Source organism: Typha angustifolia, chromosome 6 (genome assembly GCF_048772165.1).
Source record: "Typha angustifolia cultivar Huaian chromosome 6, ASM4877216v1, whole genome shotgun sequence".
Classification (NCBI taxonomy): Eukaryota; Viridiplantae; Streptophyta; class Magnoliopsida; order Poales; family Typhaceae; genus Typha; species Typha angustifolia.
In genome coordinates, this window is record NC_133244.1 from 6,230,905 (window position 1) to 6,252,968 (window position 22,064).

At 33.7% G+C, this 22,064-nt stretch overlaps 2 protein-coding genes across 2 annotated transcripts; both read right to left on the reverse strand.

Moving 5' to 3' along the window:
* Positions 1-120: 120 nt before the first annotated feature.
* Positions 121-7,925, reverse strand: LOC140761393 (protein disulfide isomerase-like 2-2). The gene is made up of 11 exons (XM_073098697.1): positions 7,670-7,925; positions 6,800-6,884; positions 6,456-6,553; positions 6,283-6,338; positions 5,034-5,151; positions 4,872-4,899; positions 4,658-4,749; positions 3,144-3,300; positions 2,669-2,793; positions 462-561; positions 121-372 (listed from the first exon to the last, which is right to left on the reverse strand). Exons 1-11 carry the CDS (start codon positions 7,825-7,827, stop codon positions 304-306), a joined length of 1,086 nt encoding a protein of 361 aa, XP_072954798.1. The 5' UTR covers positions 7,828-7,925; the 3' UTR covers positions 121-303.
* Positions 7,926-9,186: 1,261 nt separating this feature from the next.
* LOC140761420 (AMSH-like ubiquitin thioesterase 3) lies at positions 9,187-19,770 on the reverse strand. The gene is made up of 14 exons (XM_073098731.1): positions 19,538-19,770; positions 18,353-18,417; positions 18,163-18,238; positions 17,888-18,052; positions 17,535-17,638; positions 16,596-16,704; positions 16,462-16,508; positions 15,979-16,303; positions 15,681-15,770; positions 15,542-15,604; positions 14,865-14,939; positions 13,219-13,281; positions 10,183-10,235; positions 9,187-9,549 (listed from the first exon to the last, which is right to left on the reverse strand). Exons 1-14 carry the CDS (start codon positions 19,649-19,651, stop codon positions 9,369-9,371), a joined length of 1,530 nt encoding a protein of 509 aa, XP_072954832.1. The 5' UTR covers positions 19,652-19,770; the 3' UTR covers positions 9,187-9,368.
* Between the last annotated feature and the right edge of the window lie 2,294 nt (positions 19,771-22,064).

A 22,064-nucleotide genomic window follows, 5' to 3' on the forward strand; every position in this document is an offset into this window, starting at 1 on the left:
TCCATCTTGATGTTAAAAAATATACCGTCTTTGATCAAGTAATTCTCGGCAACTCGGTAAGAAAGCATCCTGTCGAGCACAATAACGATTTAGGACACAAGAATGCATGTCTTGATCCTCTTTTGAAGTCAAATTGGGTAATAATTAGATCGCCCAGAAAAGATAAAACAATAACAAAAGTTATCCTGCGCAGGAGCAACACAAGTGAATAAAAGCTAGGCCCTGACCATTATTCCACTCGGTTACACTGTCGCAACTCTAAAAATGTTTCTCTAACATCCAAAATTAAAGATCCTGGTAGAATTAAGCAGTGAATGTCGAAAGGATGTTCTTCTTGATGATGAACTCATCTGCCTTCACGGGGCTGATTGACTGCCAACAAGATCAAAAACCACCAATAAGCCTTAAAATATTCACTTCAACACAGAAAAGAAAAAGGCAAAGAGATTGCTCCTGCGCACCTTTTCCAGCATGCGTTGAAGCCTCTCAATTTCATTCTTAGCATAGTCTGCGCCTTTATCGAGGATGCTCTTCGCAGCTTTCAGGTAGACCTTACCATACCTGGTTTGCAAAGGTGGAAATGGACAGTTAAGGACAAAGGACACATGAAATACTACAGTTAGTCAAATTCAAAATAAGAACACTCAAACGGGCTCAAATTAACTTTTCATAATCGACCCCAGATCTTCAGTGAAGACCAACAATTTTGCTGAGAAATGTATCCGCAAATCAGAAATGAAGTAAATGAGGTTGAACAGGCTATAAGAACAAATAATGAGTTAAATATATTACAATACTATGTACTTATACCCATTACCACTTTACCCTTGTATATTTTAAAAAAAAATATTAAATCAATCTCTATAATTATGATTAATATGAGATCGTTAGTTTTTCTATCAAACTTAACTAAGCGCCACCAAAATTATCAAAATACTCTCCTCATGTTTGTTAAGTAAAATACACGGGTTTTTTAGATAATGCAACCAAATGACCAAAATAGCCTAAATTAAATGAGCTAAAAGCTAACAATCTCACTTTAATCATAAGTATAGATATCAGGTTGAAATTTTTTAAAGGACAAGAGGATAAAATGATTTTAAATATAGGTACATAGTGACAATATGTATTTAACCCAAAAATAATCTAGCTTAGCACAATGGCATTACACATTAGTAACAAAAGTAACAACTATCAAAGTCACAAAGAGAGGTCACAATGGGTAAATATTATGTGCTAGAAGATTCCAAACAAAATATCTTAGGAGCATCTCTAATACTCATATATGATTAATTCAGTGAAAGATGCATAGTTAGTCTTAGCCCTTGTTTGTTTTGAGTTTATGAAGGGTCCTCGAAATTGGTTAGGGACTCCTAGACATTCAATAATCAAACATATTTTTAACATTTTTTCTTATTCAAGTTCAAACCCTAATAAATAAATAATATATAAATTCAATTGATTCTAATTTTACCCTTGGCATGACTTAAATCATTAATTTATTGTGTTGTCAATATTCTCTCTTTTCTCTCTCCTCTCTTCTAAAAAACATATATTTTTTATTATAAAAGAGCTCATCTTTCACTATGGCTCACAAAAAAATAACTTTGAAAAAAATATGCGCACACACCACACCGGTGAAGAAATAAAAAAAATATATATAATTTTTCAATATGTTAAATATGAGTTTAAAATGGATGATTACATTTATATTTATAAATTTATAATGATATTTTAGTATTATTTGCATGACACGTACTTAATTTCCTTAAAAAAATAATTTTTTTCACTTTGACATGTCACATCAAAGTAATAATTACACTTATATTTCAAATCTTTTTTTGTATATCTCCAATTTCCCTTTCAAAAAATTTAAAACTTACTAAATCTATAATAAATTATAGAGTGGTTGCGGGCTTGTAAGCTTTTAAGTCTGTAATAACACACTTTTTTTTTATAAAGTATGTAATACGAAAAACTTCTTAAAAAATATTTAAAAAGTAATATAACATTACACATCAGCTTATAAAAAACAAAAGAAAAATAAAAAAGTAACCTTATGTTACTTTAGAAAATGTTAAAAATTAAAAATTAATAATATATAGGTATATGCATGCTTGTAAGCCCATGCAGACTTAGATACATATATATAGCAGTAGTCATGGGCTTACATACATGCTAAGCACATTTGCGGGCTTACATGCATGTGTGTAGTCCGTTTGCTAAATTTGGACCGTGGAGATTTGACTTCTTAAATATGACACATCATGCAAAACAACTATAACCATAATAAAAGTGGGACTTCATAGAGCCAGAACCATATGATAATATAACCTCCATTCCTAAGGGCCTTCATATACAGAGAGTGGATAAAATGAAAACTTGGATAAAAAGTATAGCGGTTGTTATTGCACTATTTCCATAAGTAATCAAGGAAAAGATCACAAACTTAGACATGATTGTCAAGTAGTGCGTGTGTGTGAGAGAGAGAGAGAAAGAGAGCATTAATGCATGCATCAAACATTGTATAGAAATAGATTGACAACGTTTAAATTCTATTTGTGCTATCTAACTTGACAGCAACCTGAACAAACTAAAATTGGAGGAAACTTTAAATCGAGATGACATCAACTCCAGTGATCATTTTAAGCAACAGAAAAAGGATTACCTTGCAGAGGAACCTGTAAGTTTGGCAACCTCTTCTTCCATCTGAGATAGGATTTGCTTCCGCTCATCATTAGCGGCGCTCAAGAATTCCTTCACTAAAGCATCTAAACTTGCTACAATTCCAGCCTATATAAACAATAAAACATTAAAATTAAACAAAAACAATTTATATGAAGTTGTTTTGATATATATATATATAATGTATATAGTGACTGAATATTCCTCATGATCTAAAAATACTCATCCCAAGGTGAAATAAAAGAGTAAAAGCATTTGATACATCTCCACCTTTAGATAAGATTCTTATGATCCCAAAGTGCAATGTATGGTTAAAGAAAGGTTAAATTTTTCTACAACAATCTAACATTAAATTTCTAGCTAACATTAAGTTTGCAGTCCAACTCAAACATATATATAATACACACATAGGAAAATGCATATAAACTTGCAAATCTCAATTTCTATGCATTTCTAACCTCTGAAGTGAGTTGGCCCTTTGAATCACGGCTGGTGCCAGATTTATCATTGATGAACTTAACAAAGTCATCCAACTCCCGGCCACCATCATAATCTTCACCAGCTTTGTTTCCCTTTGGGAAGAACTTCAATGTAGGATAGCCGCTAACTCCATACCTGTAATTACATCATATCGACAATAGATATATTACATACAAACTGTATTAAGATTCAAAGGAGGTAATGACTGGCTTCAAGTCAAAGAATCACTTAACAAAACTTGCAGAGTGATTAAACTAGTTGGCCAGATTGATGCTAATAAAGAAATTTACAAGAAGTAGATAAGAGTTGAAAAGGGTAGAGTGCTCCACAGCAATTTTATATTCAAAACAAATCATCAAAGAGAACTATTCACCAATATCCACCTGACTCTAAGACAGCTTACTGATTCTGAAAGGCAACTCTTTCATAAAGATGAATTATACTACTCTAAGTAGGAGCCATCGAAATAATTAGATAAATTACGTAAAAACGGTGATAAACTAATCAAATTTGGTGACTTTGCTGATAAAAGCATTGCACAACAAAACAAGAACAAAAAGCTTATAACCGACCTCAACAGCAACTCGATCATTTTTCTATTTCTTCATTCTGAAATGCATTGGCATGAATGAAAAAAATACAGCCTGATATCCTATGCTTTAAAAGCCTTGGCATGATTAACCAATGGTTGTAAGTCATAAGTTTGACTGCCTATAAATCGGACTCATGCCAATTTATGCCACACAAAGCTTATCCACTTGTCCTCAAGCTACAGAAAGAGAACTTTAATAGTTTGTGGTCTAATAAAATTAGTTCCAATGAACATCTGGCAAACAGAAGCAACTCGCAGTCACTTGGATCTTTCTGAAATAGAAAACTGCAAAGCTAGATAATAAAATTGTCAATGATGAACGTTCATTAACAATTTTCCAGTCTTCAATTATTTGTTGCGTGACCAAGGTTTTAAAAGAAAGTAGGCTGTAGAAGGGGGATCTACACAGGCTCTGACTTAACACTTTGTCATCAGATGAACTTGTGATGTATCATTGACCAGAACACAGGTTCTTATATTTGCAACATCGCTTCTTAGTCATTTAAATTTGAAATTGCTCAAATGCCTTGAGTTTCTTGCTAGACAGAGGATTGTTTCTAGTTTATCCTTGAGGCTTGAATTATAAAGAAAGCCCATATCTATATCACATATCTATCAGAATACCAAAGAATCACTATGACCATATCACTTTCTCCCTCTAAATTAGTTAGTCTGATTATCATTTTGAAGAAAGAATAAAGTGTGGAGTCCTAAATGATAAACCTCTTCTATCATACAAAATAGGAAAAAAATCTGAAATAGCCTCTAAGATAAAGGCTACCTGAGCAAAGGTTTTATCTATAAAAGAAAGGAATATTATGAGCAAGATAGAGAAAGAGAGTAATTGAAAATATAGGCCCAACAATTCACCACTCCATGAATATAACATAAAAAACTCACTTTTCAGCCAAGTCCTTGTACTTGTCAGCATCGAGGTTAGCAATAACAACACCTTCGTCCAATCTGTAAACAGAAGCCAGCTTCTCGTATATCTGTATAGAAAGAGAAAAGTTAGTTCCCTTGAAACTTCACAAGAGGAATTTCATGATATTATCATTTAGCACAGAAGTCTGCTCTTTCCATAAATTTTTCGAGTTTATGATGATTTACTCACAGGAGCAAGATGCTTGCAATGTCCACACCTGTCAAACAAGTAAACAATTGGATCATCTAACAACAGGTCTATGTAATTTTGTTAAAAACAAGAAGAAAAAGGGAGTCATTGAAACAGGCAATGGACTAAAGGGCTACATTAACCGTATCATGAGAAACTAACCATGGTGCATAAAACTCAACAAGGACATCTTTGGTTTCATCAAGCACAATCTGATCAAAGGTCTCCGGTGTCAGTACTACAACACTGGAAGGAATTACTGCCAACTTCACATTAGTACCTGTGAGCAAATATCCATAGATTTGTTGGATAACATTTATCAATTTTTCCAAAGAATTGGCAGATAAGTGTACAATGAAACAAGCTGTTACATCAATAGGTCAGTTATACTTCAAACTTCCAGCTCCCATGAGTCCGTGACCAAGATTAATTGACAAACAGTAACAGTAGGAAGAGAGAGAGAAAGAGGCAAGTATATAACAACATATAATGGTTGAACAAAGTTGCTGACTAACTTTACTATGTAATATTCAAGGATAATCCTTGGTTGCATCTACCAATGTCAAGCGAGAATTATTAAATACATAAAATTTTCAGAATTAGAGAAACAGAATAGAAGATTAACTAATGAGCTAAAAATTCCGTTTGTTGTGTAACATGTTCTTTGACAGTGTTACCGAAATATTGAACTCAGCAATTTGTACTTTTTCTTTTTACTGAAAGTCAACCTGAGACAGGGGAAGTGCACAATTGACAGTTATATGACCCATACCAATCCAAACTTGCACAAGCATATCTTATCTGCCCAAGGTACTCACTGTGACCACGGTAGCAAGAGTTCCAAATGCACTCAATGCAAAGTTTCCAAAGTAGTTATGTAGGCAGAGGTGGCCACCTTCTATTACTTGATTATTAGTTGGGTTAACCAACTTTAATTTGAACAATTAACTTGATAGTTCTATGAGAAAGACATCATATTTAGTACATGTATAGTCTTATCCTCCCATGAGATGATATGCAAATATTCTTTCCTGGGCCCTCAATATCATCACAGCTAAAGAATGTCAGTTGCACCATCCATGAAAACCTAAGAGTAGCTAAATCTGACAAGCACACCAATGTCCAACAGACACAAGAATTATTCTCACCAGGAAAAGCTGACCTTGACTGACAACCAACTATAATATAAAAGTTTTGATGGTTCTCCCCCATAACCACAATATCATCTCAAACCAACTCAAATAGAGAAGCACTGATGATTCTTACACATTACCAACATATCTTCCCAAAGTTCCTTTACTACATGCTAACTTTTTAACTCCAAATTCATGTTGTATACAAATACATATGGACTGCAGGAAGGAATAAACTATTATCTGATAAGTTCTTTTCTTTGGCGTAAGAGAATTACCTCCTTCAGTGTTTACAAATTCTGCAAGGGCTTCTGCGGTTCTTGCGCCTTCATACCTAAATGATGTTACCAATTTTCAGTATTTCACATAGATTTCTATACCCATAAGTTGGATAAAATTAAATGAGTGACTGAGAAAGCATCAACTATTAAAAGAATAGATTGGCACTCACTTCTTGGGTTCCAAGGAACCTTTTGGAAACCACTGGATTGTTGGGTACCCTGAAACCCCATATTTGCTGCATAAACTCTTATGCTCATCACAGTCCACCTACGTAAACATATAAGAAACAAATTTAAAACAACACATAAAAATGATAAACCACCAAAACATATAAAAAATCCAACTATTAATCATCAGACACAAAACAACAAAGAAAAATTGAAGAAACAGTTACAAATGAGCAACTGAAACATGACTATAGAGTTAATACATGCTTAAACTTATCCAGCGCTTCAATAAATGAATAATAGAGTTGCATGCTTAAACATTCACAAAAATAGAAAATTAACCTACCTTTCCAATCAAAACAGATTTAGCTTTCTTAAAACTCGAACCAAGCTTTTCATACTCAGGGGCAAGTTTCTTGCAATGGCCACACCTGCCAAAAAGAACATAAGCAACTGAGAGAATCCTTGAGGAAGCACAAATATAAGAACATCAAGACCAGTCCTGTCTCTTAGATGTCAAACAAGCACAATACACAATCTTTGCAAAATAAGATTTAACACAACTCTCACAAGTGTGCAACCAACCAAAATTCTGTTACGCATATAGTAGAACAATTCAACTAATTTTAACAAATATAGTTATGTTGTTAAAACTCATTTAAAGCATCAGAACCAACACTACACATTACAACCACCATAGGACCAATCTCATGGCCCATAAGATACAGCTTGCCAGGTGCACAAGCAAGTTAGCAAAGATAAAGTCCTGTTACTCATTAATTTCCTACAATCAATAGAAGAGTTATCAATATCCAATATTTGAGCTTGCAGCAAGGAGAAAACTCTCCACAGAATTTTTTTTTTTTTTAAATCAACTTTCGATAAGCCAAAAGTTTATCCTAACGACCTGCAACAATTCGTAAGACAGATCCAACTTGCGAATCAAACAGGCCCCGAATTACGGATCCAATCAACAAAGCCTAAAAGAGGTCCAAATAATTTTCATCCAACTATCCAAATTGGCCAAAAGAGGAGCAATTCCCACTCATTCCTCTCATCAGATCCAATCCAGCCACCGTAAAAGAAACACCAAAAATGCACTACAGACCACACCAGATCGTAAAGATCGGATCAGGATGCGCAAATTTCTCAGATCGAAGGCCTACGATAAGCGGAACCAAGAGATCGACATGGAGATAAGAGAAAGCGGGTTCACCATGGGGCGTAGAACTCGACGAGGGCGCCGCGATCTTGTCCGACCTCCTTCTCGAAGTTGGTCTCAGTGAGGACGAGGACGTCGTCGTCGGCGACCGCCGAGGCCAGCAGCAGAGCTAGGGTTAGGGTTAGCGTTCCGAAGGAGATCCAGATCGCCATCTCCTCGTCTCTCGAACTCCTCTTTCTTTTCGGAGAAATTTTTCCCTCTACTCTCTTTTCTTTCCTTCGTCAACCGTGACCGAAATGAGGGTGGCTTAGAAGATCGGGCGAGCACGAATTATATGAGCTCTCTATACTGTCGAGTCCGGTGACCGATACGTGAGGATACCGCAGGTGATGGTTTTCTTAGCTTAGAAGAGGAGTCTTTTTTACCAAAGTAGCCCTAACCTTTCTTTTTATTACGCATTTATATGCTTCAAAACTTAAATACTTCTATATTTTTACCGTATCTAAATACGAATCGCTGATTGGATCACCATATCATATAAAAATTTAAATGACATATATATTTGATATATATATATATATATATATATATATATATATATATTTAGAAGTTATCGTCTCAATTAGTAATCATATAACGTACCTAATTTTGTATTTAAGTTTCGAGATAATTAATCATGATTAAAAAAATTTGGCGAACTTCAAATAGTAAAAAAAAATCTATGTTGGATTGGTTTTTGTTTGCAGTACAATCATGTATTGAAAATGATGCAATACATTATTTATTGAAAATAATCCAATTATAAAACTCCTCATTTATTAGCTTAATCTGTTTAACCTAATTATCACCCATCAATCCGTTTATAATATAAGAATCCAATTATAATCCAAATAATTTATTTATTTATTTATTTATTTATTACTCGAATAACTCATTTATAATACGGATAAATCTATTTATAACTTGAATATACTCATTTATAAGCTGAATAATTTATGTAAATATACATAATATGTGTAACCCAATAACTATTTATGACTTGTATAACATGTTTAATAATTAAATTATATTCATATTTAATATATTAGCCTATTTATTAAGTGAGTTATATTTGTATTTCAACTCAATTTCCCCCTCCTATTTAATCTATCAAATTAGATCTCTGAAGAGTTTTATAACATGGACAAATTGTAATGGATTTACTCAAGTATGTCTCCAAATTTACCCCATTATTGTGTACAAACCAAGCAGCAAAGTAGAAGAAACTAAGCCTGTAGGACAAATAAATGAATTATGGAAAGCAACAAATTGAAGAGACATGAATAAGAACACCATCATCTGAAAGCAAAGAGAAAGACCAGCATTGGCTTAGGTTGTTCAGATTCAGAATCTATTTATCCAAGGAGCTGGTTAATGTGAGCTCAGCAAAGGATTTGCTAGGGCCAAGCCCCAAAGATCTTAGAAATTTGAGTATAACTAAAGGCTTAAGCCAGTAGATAACAGACCAACAATGTGTATTATAACTTAACAAGATCACCAATTCGAAAGGGTGGCAGAAGCTCATTCAGCCATTTTCATAAAAAAGCTGTGCGCCATGCTTTATACATAGAAATTATACACAAATGCTTAATCCAGTATTCACAATTCTTGAGCAGTATAAACATCAAATAAGCAAGTCAATTTTTCCTATCATTTCGGGAGCTTGATGCTAAAAGTATCTTCTGTACACAATTATTTAAAAGGTTGGGTTCACTTATGTATTGCGAAGATCGACAACATCAAACTTCACATTCGGGTTCATGTAGACATGAGAACAGTGTTCATAAATTGGGGTGCCGTCTGGAGGCTCCTCGTGAGGATGAAATCCACTCTCTTGGCAATTATGGATCACTGACATACCACTTGGATCTGTTAGATGGAATATGCCTTGTTTTCTGTACAAAGATAACGATCTGTCAAGATTGGTTGAACCAAAACTAAATTGTCATGAGATTATAAAAAAGTAAAGGTTAGATCTCTCAAATAAACCAGTCGACAGTAGCAAGCTAGAAACATAAGCTCTTGACCAAAGATTCAAGCAATATTGCCTCTTGATAGTCAATGTCAAAGTGTCAGAGTTACTATTTATGGATAATTCAACAAAGTGGATAAGTGAATACTACATTAATTTCCTATGTGTCACACATAACCATGCCTAGCCTTCAAAAACGAGGTGGTCCTTCAGAAGGCCTTTTCTAATGCAACAGGTGTAATCATCTTGTTGTGATACATAAAAATAATATATTGGAAAAAAAACTAAAAGGAAAGCTTTTCCATTTTGAGTATTAATGATCAATAAAACAATTTATAGCTTATAAGTAGCTTGAGGGTGCAATAGAAACCAAAGGAAGCTACTTTACATCTATAGTAAAATGCATAGCCTGCAATCACGCAAAACATTGATGGATATGTCCCCCAAAGTAAGCACCTTGAAAGTATGATCCTTTTATGAAGATCATTCTCACACTGCACAAGTAAAATTCCCTAATTTCCCAATTCTTTCAGATTGAAAAAGGGCTACAACGTACCTAGTTGTATCAGTTGGCGCCATAACAATTGCAATTGCTTCTGGTAGCATAACCTGTTAACAGCCAAATTCTTAGCACATGATCATTTTATAAGTTGACAAGCTTTCCCTACAAAATGAAACTCAAAGCAGAACGGTTACAAATACATGCAGTAAGGAGAAAACATGTTATTAGTTCTACTAATTAATGTTTTTACTTAATGCAGTAAAAAAATTAACAACATAACTAGATCTAACATAGCTATCACATTCATGAAGAATCACATGAATTAGCATGTCAGTCAGAATGTCAGATAGGCCTTCAATGTTAGCAAGTACCTACTGAAAACAAATGTTTAGTGAAAATTAGTAAATTACTACATCTCTTAAGCAATCTTATGTATAGTTGGTCAATCACGTATGCAAATGACATCTTTAATAATGTCTTAGCTGTTTATAATGGTCAACATTTATCACACGGTTATATTCCTATGTTCTTCATTAATTGCTCAGCTAAGGGAGTTGCTTAGTGTGACGATAAGACTCTCCCCTTGCTTCCACTAGCCCATGAGTCCATGAATTCAATCATGGGAACAGCCTCTTAAAAATGAGTAAGGCTGTATACATTTGCGCTCTCCATATCCCACACAGGCAGGAACCTCATGCACTAGGATGCTCTTTTATTTCTGTAACAAACTGCTGGGCAGCACCAGTTCGCGTATTGGAAAGCATCATTTGAGTTGATAAGAGATTAGACCATGAGAAACAATGCAGCCGTATAATTATAGAAGTGACCGTTTTTCTTTTTTCTTTTCATGCTTTTAGATGGCTTTAATCTAATTCTTAAGCCAGTTTGCTAGTTTGGCAGAAATCATTTAATCAAAAAACTCTGGGCCCATATCATCTTCTGGAAAAAACTTGCACCCGTTGCCTCAATAACCTTCATCATGATTAACAAAGCACAAAATTTTATTACATCCTATTGTCATATGTCATCAGTCATCATTCTTATGATCTTAAGCTGAGATTATTTGCTTGACAATTTAAGTACACTCTCTATTCATGCATAACAAATACATTCTCCTCGAAGCAGTACTTCCAATTAATTATTTTAGTTGTTCAACTCAGTTTAGTATAGGAAGCAAAGACTTAGCAGGATGAATAATGAACTGATTGTTGTAAAACAACTTCAACAATTCAGTAAGTTCGAAATTAGAAATTTATGTAAGCCCAGAAATGCATTGACATACAGGATACAACAAAAAGGTATGCTCTTTCAAGTAAAATGAGATCATAATAATCTGATGAGCTTAATTGGAAGCCCTCAATTTTGCTACCAAAAGATTAAGATCATTAGAACTGGACCTTCATGAAAAGCTTTACATAGGACCAAAGACTTAGGTGCCAAGGATCTGCCTTACTAAAGCAATTACAGTTACCACTTTGTGGAGATCAAATCTCATGTTGTCTGTTTACAACTTGACATGCATGAAATGTAGATGAGTCACTAAATAGTGTGCAAACGGAAATTGGAGGAAAAACACATGTAAGTTGACAACATATAGTCTCCAATGATGGATTAGAGGACTCCAAGAAGAAAACTGATGATGCAAGTAGTCATCATTAAGACATTCCTGATTACACAGTTAACCAAATTTGACAGATAAAAAAAGAAAACACCTTGTACCACACATCCCAACATGTTTAATTCAGCAAGGAGTCCCATATTGTGCATCACTACTATATAGCATGCAATATGTAACAAACAGCTCTATGACCAATATTGGAAGACATGAGCTGACCAATCCTTAGTCTTCAAGAACACTATATGGCATATCCCATGCAAGATAAGCTGCTACATATTAAATTCCAGATATTGTCAAGAGATGAACAAGAAAAAGAGAAAAATCAGTGTAGCCATCGTGAGATAGGTTACCAATTCCAAGTGACAATCTAACCATGCCATAATAGTCAGGAAGCTGAAAAGAAGATCCAACTCTCTTTTTACTAGGTTCCATCCATGAAACTCAAATACAAAGACTATAGTTTCATTAAAAGTTCTTTATATATTCCGAGTTCTCCCATTGCCAAGCCAACAGAAAGTAAGCTGAAGAGAGAAACAAAGTTCCTTAAATTTGTCCCTTAACTCTGCTTTGTAAACTTTGTGCCCATCTGAAAGCAGTAAATAACATGTCTATGCTGTACAGCTTTTGTCCTATTCTGCTTATTATTATTATCACCTTACAGTAGCTACTAAGCTACAGAGTCATTCAGATACAAAGACAGTTGTTAATCAGGTGAATGCTCTCGACATACTGCAAACCACCAGTAATCAATCATACTCGATTAAAAAATTATTCCTGACTTTCCAACGTTACTCGTTATTATTTAATCAAAATCATGACAGCATATGTTCTTCAAAATCTATTGTAGGTGAGGAACAGTTTTAACAGTATTCCTCATAACACCCCAAGCAAGCATCTCATAACAATAATATTTACCATCTTTAATGTATTGCCCTCGTATCATCCCAAGCAAGCATCTCATAACAATAATATTTATTATCTTTAATGTATTTGATCTACACGATATCTTGCAAAAGGTGTCAATTGGTACGACAGGTAAAGCTCCTTGCACTGTGACATCACAGTTTCAAGTCAAAATGATAGCTTCTAGGGAAACAGTGGTGAGGTCAAGTACAGGATGCAAACATCAAACTGGTACTGACAGGAGGCTCATGAAGTAGAATGCTTTTTAAGTACGAGATATAGTGTACACAGGAACAAATTACTAAACATAGAAATATAATGAATAGGAAAGAACTGTCTAATAATATAAATATAGAATGAATAAGAAAGAACTTGTGATTTCCTTTCATCTCTTACATGCTGCTGTAAATGAAACAAATATTGAGATCGGAATAAATATTAAAGTTCTAAGACATATAATGTAAACTGACTTAAGAAATCTCACATACAAGCAGAGATAGGCATTGCTGGCATGATTTAATTAAATGAAAGCAGAGGAGAGAAATATCCTAATGTCTACACAGTATCACCTGATATGAGTAATGATTGTGAAGATCGATTGATGACAAGAAGCAGGTCTGTGTAGGGTGTGTCTGGAAAAGAGAAGAAAACAGACATGAATTATATAATAGGTAAAAGTCTACCCTTTTAGATTCTCAAAATTCTTACTACAATTAAAAATTCAAATTGAAAGTTGAAACCATAAATAAACTCTGTAAAAAGAAGTGTTGTTGCATCTAAATGACTATATTCTTGGTAATTTGGAATATCTGACATTTTGTGGAAGTAGATTTAGATGCAGAAGAAGCTTAAACGCAAGAATTTCTAATATTTCATGATTAACACCAGCAAGTTGATGACATTGAAGCCCCACTTTTGGCAATATTTGAAAAGGGTAACCAATTATGTAACAGAAGAATAGATCAATTCACATTAATTTTATTATATTAGGAGTAATTTAAGTGTTAAAGACCCTTCCAGAGTCTGTTTCTATGTTTTTAGTAGTCAAATTAAGGAAATATGATAAGTACAAGAGATCCTAAATTTTGCAATTCCTAAAAAGAGTGAGATTTAATCTGGATAGCTAGTTTCATAGAGAAATGATCAGCTATATTAGTTAATAATTTCTTGACTTAGAGCCTATTGAATAGAAAAGGTTCCAACAGAATTCCTTGTTGCAGGCTTAATTTTAAGAAGATTGAACTAAATAGGATTGCCAATTGTGTTTTGGTGCTTATATTAGAGTTGGGGTATTTTCCAAAAGAATTGGCAATTGGTGAACTATTTGAATGAAACAATTCTATTCCTCTACCCTCTATAATTCTGCTATTTTATCTCTCTCCCTATTCGCATTCTCCTTTCCCTTATTTTTCTTCTTTCTGTCATTCTTACATTTATATTAATGCAGTAGTGCAGTACATTATTGTTTTCATTTCTGTTGATCACTCACTAACAGGCATTCTTTGCCACCACATGATATAAACCTCTGATTGACGAGTTATATGAACCAATATGAATTAGCAATTTGCTTCTTTTAATTTCTACATCTATTTAAGTATCGTACTTAAAATATCAGAAAAACATATAGAAAAAACAAAGATTCAGAAGATGAAAATTGTGCATCACAGTGTCATGAAGTTCAGACGTCAAAGATTAAAAAGGATAGGTGTAAATTAGATGTAGCCTATCCAAATTATCTGGACATTAAGGGTTATTTTTATTGTTGTGATAATTTATGCTGTTCTAATTTTCTTTAAAAAAATCCTTGAAGAAGCTTTATATAATTTTATGGCCAAAGTCCACATATCTGAAGGCATTGCTGCATGTGGAGAAAGTTCTCCAATAATATATGTGCATTAGAACAAATCACGCACCAACATTTTCACAAAAGCCAAATACGAAATGCTTTGTCTCCACTGGTATTTTTTGCAATTAAATCCATTCAAAAAGTCCACATCATTTTCACAAAATCAAAAGCCTTCAGCTGAGGCCTTGATGTTTTGGACCTTTTGGTAAAGTGTCAAACTGTCACACCCTTATGGCCTTATCAGGTATTCAAAAGTTTGGAGCAATAGTGGTACATGTAAACCTTGTAAATTAAAATATAATGATATGCATGATCTATACCATGTAGGATGAGAAGAAGAAAACATAGTAAGAATTAACATGGACTTACATGAATCCATCCAAGAGTGAAAAGGGAGTGTTTGTCTTGAGCTTCAAATATTTCTTCTTCATTTGTAGCTTGACACTGAAGAAAAATGACAAAGAGATAGAGATCTTACATGCTTGCTTTAAGCTATAGAAATGTAAAATATAGGAATCTGACTATGAAAGGAAGGAAAAAAAAAAATTTTAAAAAAATAGAGAATACACACAAATAGAGTCTTGTTGTCAGCATATGTTTATCACCAAAGAACATTAATGAGATACATGCACCCAGTTGAGAGCAGGTAACTTGGAGCTACCTAGCAGCCAACAGTGCGGAGGAAATTGTCTGGTTTCAAGAGGAGGTATAATATACTTTACTTTCATGCAATTACCACAGACTTAGGAGCATGTTAAATTGTTGTGATTTAATATTTCCACATAATTATATGTTGGATTCTGTCATTATATTAATAAAGTACTAAAATTTTCTCATTTCCAGACATATAGTTCGTCGGATTTATTTAGTTACTACCAATAGCAGGCAAAAGACAAGGTACAACTGGCAATATCTGAGGAGACCTAAAGAGCCAGCATTCAGTAAATCAAGACAAGGTAACAACTAGCAAAATATACAAAACAAATATAAAAATTAATTCAGAGCAAGCACAAGACACTAACGCAATACTGTTAGTAATGACTTACTGAATCAGATGTTGACTTCTGCTTTGGGATTATCAGTGTTGTGACATAAAATTTTCTGCTTTTCTACATAAAACATGGGTTGATGTCAGAATTCAGCAAATAACTCATAGTTCTCATCATCCCGACTAACAACACATACCAATGAACCTGCAAGAACTCCACATGTTTCTAAATTTTTAATAGTATTGGCCTCTGCAACCCTCAAAAAACATTCCATTAACTTCACAGGCTGAGAAAAAGGAAAAAGTGAAAAAGAGTCAAGGCATTTTTATGACAAGTTAAATTAAAAATAACATTTTTCAAGCCCTATCTGATGGACAGTACAGGAAAGCTTGCAATCTTGATGAAGTCATAGATCCCATATAAATCTTACAACATGTAAATCTTACAGTAACTTAGAAATCTTTTAGTAAGAAAGAAAGAGTCATCAAGCTTACAACATGTAAATCTTGATATTGCCCAGAATCTGACATTGCAGGTCCTGGTCTTGGATCAGCAACTTTTGACGGAGAAATAACATTACGCTCAGGCAGCACCTGAGCAAGTACAGGTGGAGGATTGGGCTGCCTTCTCAGCTGTAAAGAATCTTCCTGTATAACACTGGTGGTGGACAGAGTACATGGTTCTTCTACTGGAGTTGACCATCTACCATCATCAAGAGAAAGAACAGATTCCATATCATAACGACTCTTGCTGAATTCATCTTTATAGATTGTACTGGAACTATGTGAGTCATCCTGATTCAAGCTATCTGGCAGTAAACTGCACAGAGAGCAGCAGTAGTTGAAAAGAGACCAAAACAGAGATACTTTTAGTTACAAGAATATCATATACAGCTCAAAATTTGGATATCTTAGACCATTGAAGTAAGCAGGAATTGATCTACATTCAAAAGTTTTAAGATTATATGAAGTCCTCACCGTGAATTTGCACTTTGTGTCAGGTCAGCATTGCTGGGATACTGAACCTGTATCATAGAAGAACGACACTCTAACAGTCAATACTTCTTCTACGATGAGAGTTGATGGAGCCATCAAGAATTAAAGCATCATACCCTTATACCAGTAGTTACAGGTCCTGTCCACTGCCCATGAAGGCCATTAGCACCTAAAATAGAGTGTCTAGATAGTGTTTCTTGTTTTGGATACGGCAAATTAATAGACCTGCAAAAGGTCAACATGAAGTATTGATAGCTATGTTTAGCTGAAAATTGGAAATGTGGCTGATTACTTATGTATGAAAATTAGAGATTTTGGTGCACATATCTTTCAAGAGAAATAAGCAAGATTATATATCCAACTATAATATAGAGAAAATTATATTTTACCCTCTTTCCCTATAGGTACACCTAAATTCGCTTCACCCTTAGGTCTCTATACTTTTATTTATGTCACTTTATCCTTTTATAGTTATATTCAAACTAAATATATTATTTTTTTCATCATATTTGACCAATTTACAAATCGAATTTGAAGATGCTCGTTAGAGACAAAATTATAGATAATTAGAGATAAACTTTCTAACATATTTACAACAATATCAATTAAATTTTAGATACCAAATATATGATAAAAACATATATATCTTTCAATTCTATCTATAAATTGGTCAAATATAATAAAAAAACATAATAATTTCAGTTTGAATATAACCATACGGGGATAAAGTGACATAAATGAAATTATAAGGAGGTAAAATAAATTTAAGCCTAACCATAGTGGGTAAAATATAGTTTCTTCTATAATATATGATTATCCCTATTCCTAAACAGTTATACCAACTAGAAAGCTATTGCAAGAATCTTCGATCCCTTGGGTAAAGGTTGAACAATGAACATACTACCAAGGAGATTTCAAAATTTATTATAATAGTATGTAACAGTTATATTGAAGAAATGAGCTAAATGATCCCAAAAATACAGAAGCTAACACTCAAATCTATATAGCCATTACACATCTCCAAAACTACTCAAACAATGTAAATATACACATACAATTTCTTAAATTGCAACTCAGGTTGCCCATTATCCAGTAATGCGACTTGATTTCGTCCACTAGATGGCTTCGACAAGGATCTAGGCATACTTCCAGGATGTGCCTGTATTTAGCAGATAAGAGAATTAGGTAAATTGTATAAAAACTCAAGTTAAATAGGGACAGGTGGCAAGACTATAGCAAGGACCTAAAGATGGGCAGCAAAACAACCATTAGATAAATTTCAGATTCATATAACTAACAGAGAAGCTGATCAAGTAATGATATTTGGTAGTCCTGAAGAATAACAAAAACATCCATGCCTTCTAAAGTGGCCACAATATACTCCAGAATGAATTTAATAGAACTATACCTGCTCTGCATGAGGACTTGGAAAGATTTGCTTCGTAGCAGGAGCTGAGTTGTATGTTCCTTCTGGACCATTAGATTGAAAGGTGTGCTCTTTGTTTAGTTCATCAACTTGACGTTGAACATCTGGCTTGAGCGTTTCTAGCTCATTGATTACATCCCATAGTTTCTAGAGTAATAAAGGGTCAATACATGACACAAGTGTTGGTGATTCCCATTCCATTTGTATAAAATAATAAATCTGTAAGTGTAACTAGGTGACAGGAATGATGCACCAACCTTCTTGAAAATGGCCTTCTCTTTAGTGTTCAAGGCCTGGTAATCACGATGGGATGGTATTGTCTCACACATCAGACTACAGCAAAGACGCCATAAGTTTCATGTAGATGTTATAGAAGTTAATGATCATTACGTTTCTTATTCAACAAGAAGTGAAAATACAAGCATTATGTGGATCAACTTCTCCTACCTGGAAAATCTCAAAAGAATGATGTATAAGTCAATGAGATTCTTCTCCTCCCGATAAATAGTAGCCTGAACATCAATGAAGTGCCACAAAATTTACAAATAAGCTCCACAGTAATGAAGCATTTTATTCAGCTAATTGTTCTTAAGGACAACGGCAGACTAATGAAACATGATATTTTTCACATAATGGTTCACACATCAGTAAAGGAATCAACTATTGTTAACACCATTCAATATCAAATGTGAGCAAAGAGTGCCATTGAAGAGGCAAAGATTGAAGTTCCAATCACTCAGTCAGTATTGAGTTAGATAGGGTAAATTGAAATAAAGGCATCACGGACCTAAAAGTACAAGACTCGATAACTAAGCATGCTCTTGATTAGTGCACTGATCTCACCTTTGTTGAATACACTTGGAAGTCTATCATCAAGTAAGACACTGGGATAGTCCTTAACAAATGCAGAAAGTCTAGATTAAAGATCAAAGAATTAAGTTCTCTTTTGGTAAGCAAACTATTCAATGCCATTACAGAGAGACAACTCAAATACCATCTACAATCTTAAAAACTTAAATGTATGGCTACCATGAATCGGCTATAAACAGATATCATGGAAGGCGAATTCTCTAGTTTTCCCCATCCAAAGAGAGAGTTATCTTTTCTATTCTTATACAAAAGAGGTGCCACGTAGACGCATTTTGAACTATAGGGCATAACTAGTGTAGATCAACTGTTGAGAACAAAAGCAATAAAAAAGGACAAAAAGATACCCGTAAAAAACCTCTCCTTTACTATTAATTAGGGATCCTGAATTACATCCATGTATACTTATCAGATAATATACCATAACTGCACCTGAAACCCAACAACCTATTCAATTCCCACTATATCTCTCCTACCACATCAAGTAAAATCGTACTTTTCCGTCACCACTACCCTCTACATCAACCATCGCACAAAGAGGCACGAATGCCTAAAATCGCATGCCGAGACCAATTTAACCCCATCTTATCCAATTCCCGCAAATTGCACCAAATCGGACCCTCCAACTCCCTAATTACTCTCACAATTCACTAAGAAAACAACATAACTGCAATCACACACCCCAAGTTTGGATCTTTCATACGATTACAATCAAAGCGATAAATGAAATGGTTCAAAATCGAGATGGAGGAAGGGCAAAGAGACCTGCTTAAGTAGATTGTCGGCGATCCGGTAGTAGTAATGGAGGGAGATGCGGTTGTCGACCTCCACGGGTCGGGCGCACGAGTTGATGTTGATCGCCCTCATCGGGGGCCCCATCCGGAGGCAGTTCGCGGCGTCGATGCTGTCGGAATTCTCTCTTCCCTCGAGGCGTCTCTCTCTTCCTCGATTCTTTTTATTTGATCGCGAGTCAATTTGGTGGTAAGCTTATTCAGGTGCGAAATAAGCAGGGGCTCATAAATTATACATCGACGATATATAAAAATGTTCGAGTTTCTTTATCAAACTAGGTCTCAGTAGATATTTATTTACCTAAATAGTTTACTCCTGAATTGAATACTAAATTAGGTCTAATTTTGGACACACGTCTTGAAAAAAGAAAACGTAATTTGTAAAGCGTTAATCACATCCCATCGGCCTCTCTGTAACCTCCTACAAATAAATTTTGAGTGTAAAGATTATTTCTTAAGTTTTATACTCTAATTCAATATATTTCTCTATTTTATTCAATTATAATATAATAGATTTTACCAACTCAACTTTCGTAGAGTTGGTAGGTACCTCTTCTATGACTAAGGAGATTATTTGGTAACTTGCTCGGCATCTTGATTTGATTTGATTGATAGTTTAGTTCAGAATAATAGCTCGGCAATAGAGTGATGTCTCAGCAACTTTTAATTCTGAACAATAGCTTAACAATACACACTACTTACAACATAGGTTAGACAATTTAATATGTTGGCTAGAACTTTATAAGACATAATTGTCTCTATATTTACGAAAGATTGGTTATTTATCTAATCCATATCTCGTATTTATAATCTTAAATAATAAAAAAAATATTAATAAAATTAATAATAATAAAATAATAATAATAATAATAATAAACCCCTATAATTTATTGCTATTTTATCCAATTATCGCATAAATTAGAGAAATATATGCTCTTTATGTATTATTATACTTGTGTATATAATTTTGTTAATTAATCTCATGTCCGGTATATATATTTACACCTAAATCAATAATTTTATGGTTCTAGGTTATTCTCAAATTAAGTACTTTAATCACCCAAGCTGGTATTATTTGCTTTGAGTTCAGAGACTCCTAAACTGGTTCAATAACCAAACATCTTTTTATCTTTTTTATATTTAATTAAGTTTACTCTCTAAAAAATTAAAACTAAAAAATAAAACTAGCTAATAGAGTTCGAAGTTTAGTCTTAAACCAAACAAAGGGTAACTAATGAGCAATAGTTAGTATTTTCATCCAAATTAAAAGGATTAACATATTTTCTTTAAAAAAAAGATATACTAATAAAATTGACTTCTTTTGAATAATTAAACATCTTTTTACCTCTTCCATTGTATTTAATCTGACAATTTGCAACTTAATTATACTTTTCTCATGAATTTGCTGAATTTGCAATAAGATCCTTCTACAATTTAAGAATAAACTTCCTTTTACTTGTTAGAACAACTAAATTTATATTCACCAATTGATGTGCAATTGAATTCTAAGTTTCTAGCATCCTTGCCAAATAAGAAGAATAAATATGAGTCTTAAAATTTAAAATATAACAAGTAATACATATAAATGGATCCAAAAAAACCAAAAATCTTAATCATTAATTCTTCTAGAAATTATTATTTTTTAAAATATTGATTGAAAAGTGAGAACATTACATCATTTTTCTCTCGCTCGAATCACAATTTACAATTCAGAACAAAAATATAACCTAATTCAATACTTTCTCCCAAGAAAAATACAAATAAAAGTTGATATTAGGGCATCATTCTATCAACATTTATTGTGTGCACCTATAATAATAATAAAAATACATAAAAATGACTATTTCATTACCTTAAATCATAATAGATTTTGGGTGAGTTTTGGATTTGAAGGGTAATTTTAGCATTACAAAAATTCAGGGAGTTTGCTAGTCCAATAACTTTAAACTGAAAATTGATTTATATATTTTAAAATGTTTATACTAATAATTAGAATCCAATATATTTTTAAAAAAATAATAAATATTTTTTAGAAACTATTTAAGTAGGGTTAATCAACCGCCGTAAAAATTACCCAGTGATTAGGTCTTACCAACTCTTGACATAGAGATCATGTGTTCAATTTGTTCCATAGATATTGCCATTGATATTTGATATAGAAGCATAATTAGCAAAGCTGGAAGGGTTAGTCCACTTGTATAGTCTAATGTCTAGGAGCTCATGATAATAATAATTATTATTTTTGAAAATTAGATCAATCTTTCCGGCATTCGTAACGAATCACGAGGCAGCGGTATACCTAGATGAACCACGTGAGTCGCACGAGCGAAAAATCGACGTATAACACGGCCTATTGACCAGCTTAGCGACCAACCAGAGGGGCGGGCCAGGAACTCCATGCCACGCGTACTGATTCCATTGGTCGAAACACCTGCTCCTCACCTCTCATTGGTCCATTTCCAAAGATTACACGTCTACGGCGGACTCACCTTATTGCCGGC

Excerpts from the sequence above, each read along its gene's own strand:
- LOC140761420 (XM_073098731.1), bottom strand. The coding sequence starts at position 19,651 with ATGGGGCCCCCGATGAGGGCGATCAACATCAACTCGTGCGCCCGACCC. Across the intron at positions 18,239-18,352 it reads ATTCTTTTGAGATTTTCCAG|TCTGATGTGTGAGACAATAC; the intron begins GTAGGAGAAGTT and ends TCTTTGCTGTAG. Across the intron at positions 15,771-15,978 it reads AATATCAAGATTTACATGTT|CCTGTGAAGTTAATGGAATG; the intron begins GTAAGCTTGATG and ends CCTTTTTCTCAG.
- LOC140761393 (XM_073098697.1), bottom strand. The coding sequence starts at position 7,827 with ATGGCGATCTGGATCTCCTTCGGAACGCTAACCCTAACCCTAGCTCTG. Across the intron at positions 5,152-6,282 it reads ATTTGTAAACACTGAAGGAG|GTACTAATGTGAAGTTGGCA; the intron begins GTAATTCTCTTA and ends ATTTGCTCACAG. Across the intron at positions 3,301-4,657 it reads TACAAGGACTTGGCTGAAAA|GTATGGAGTTAGCGGCTATC; the intron begins GTGAGTTTTTTA and ends ATGTAATTACAG.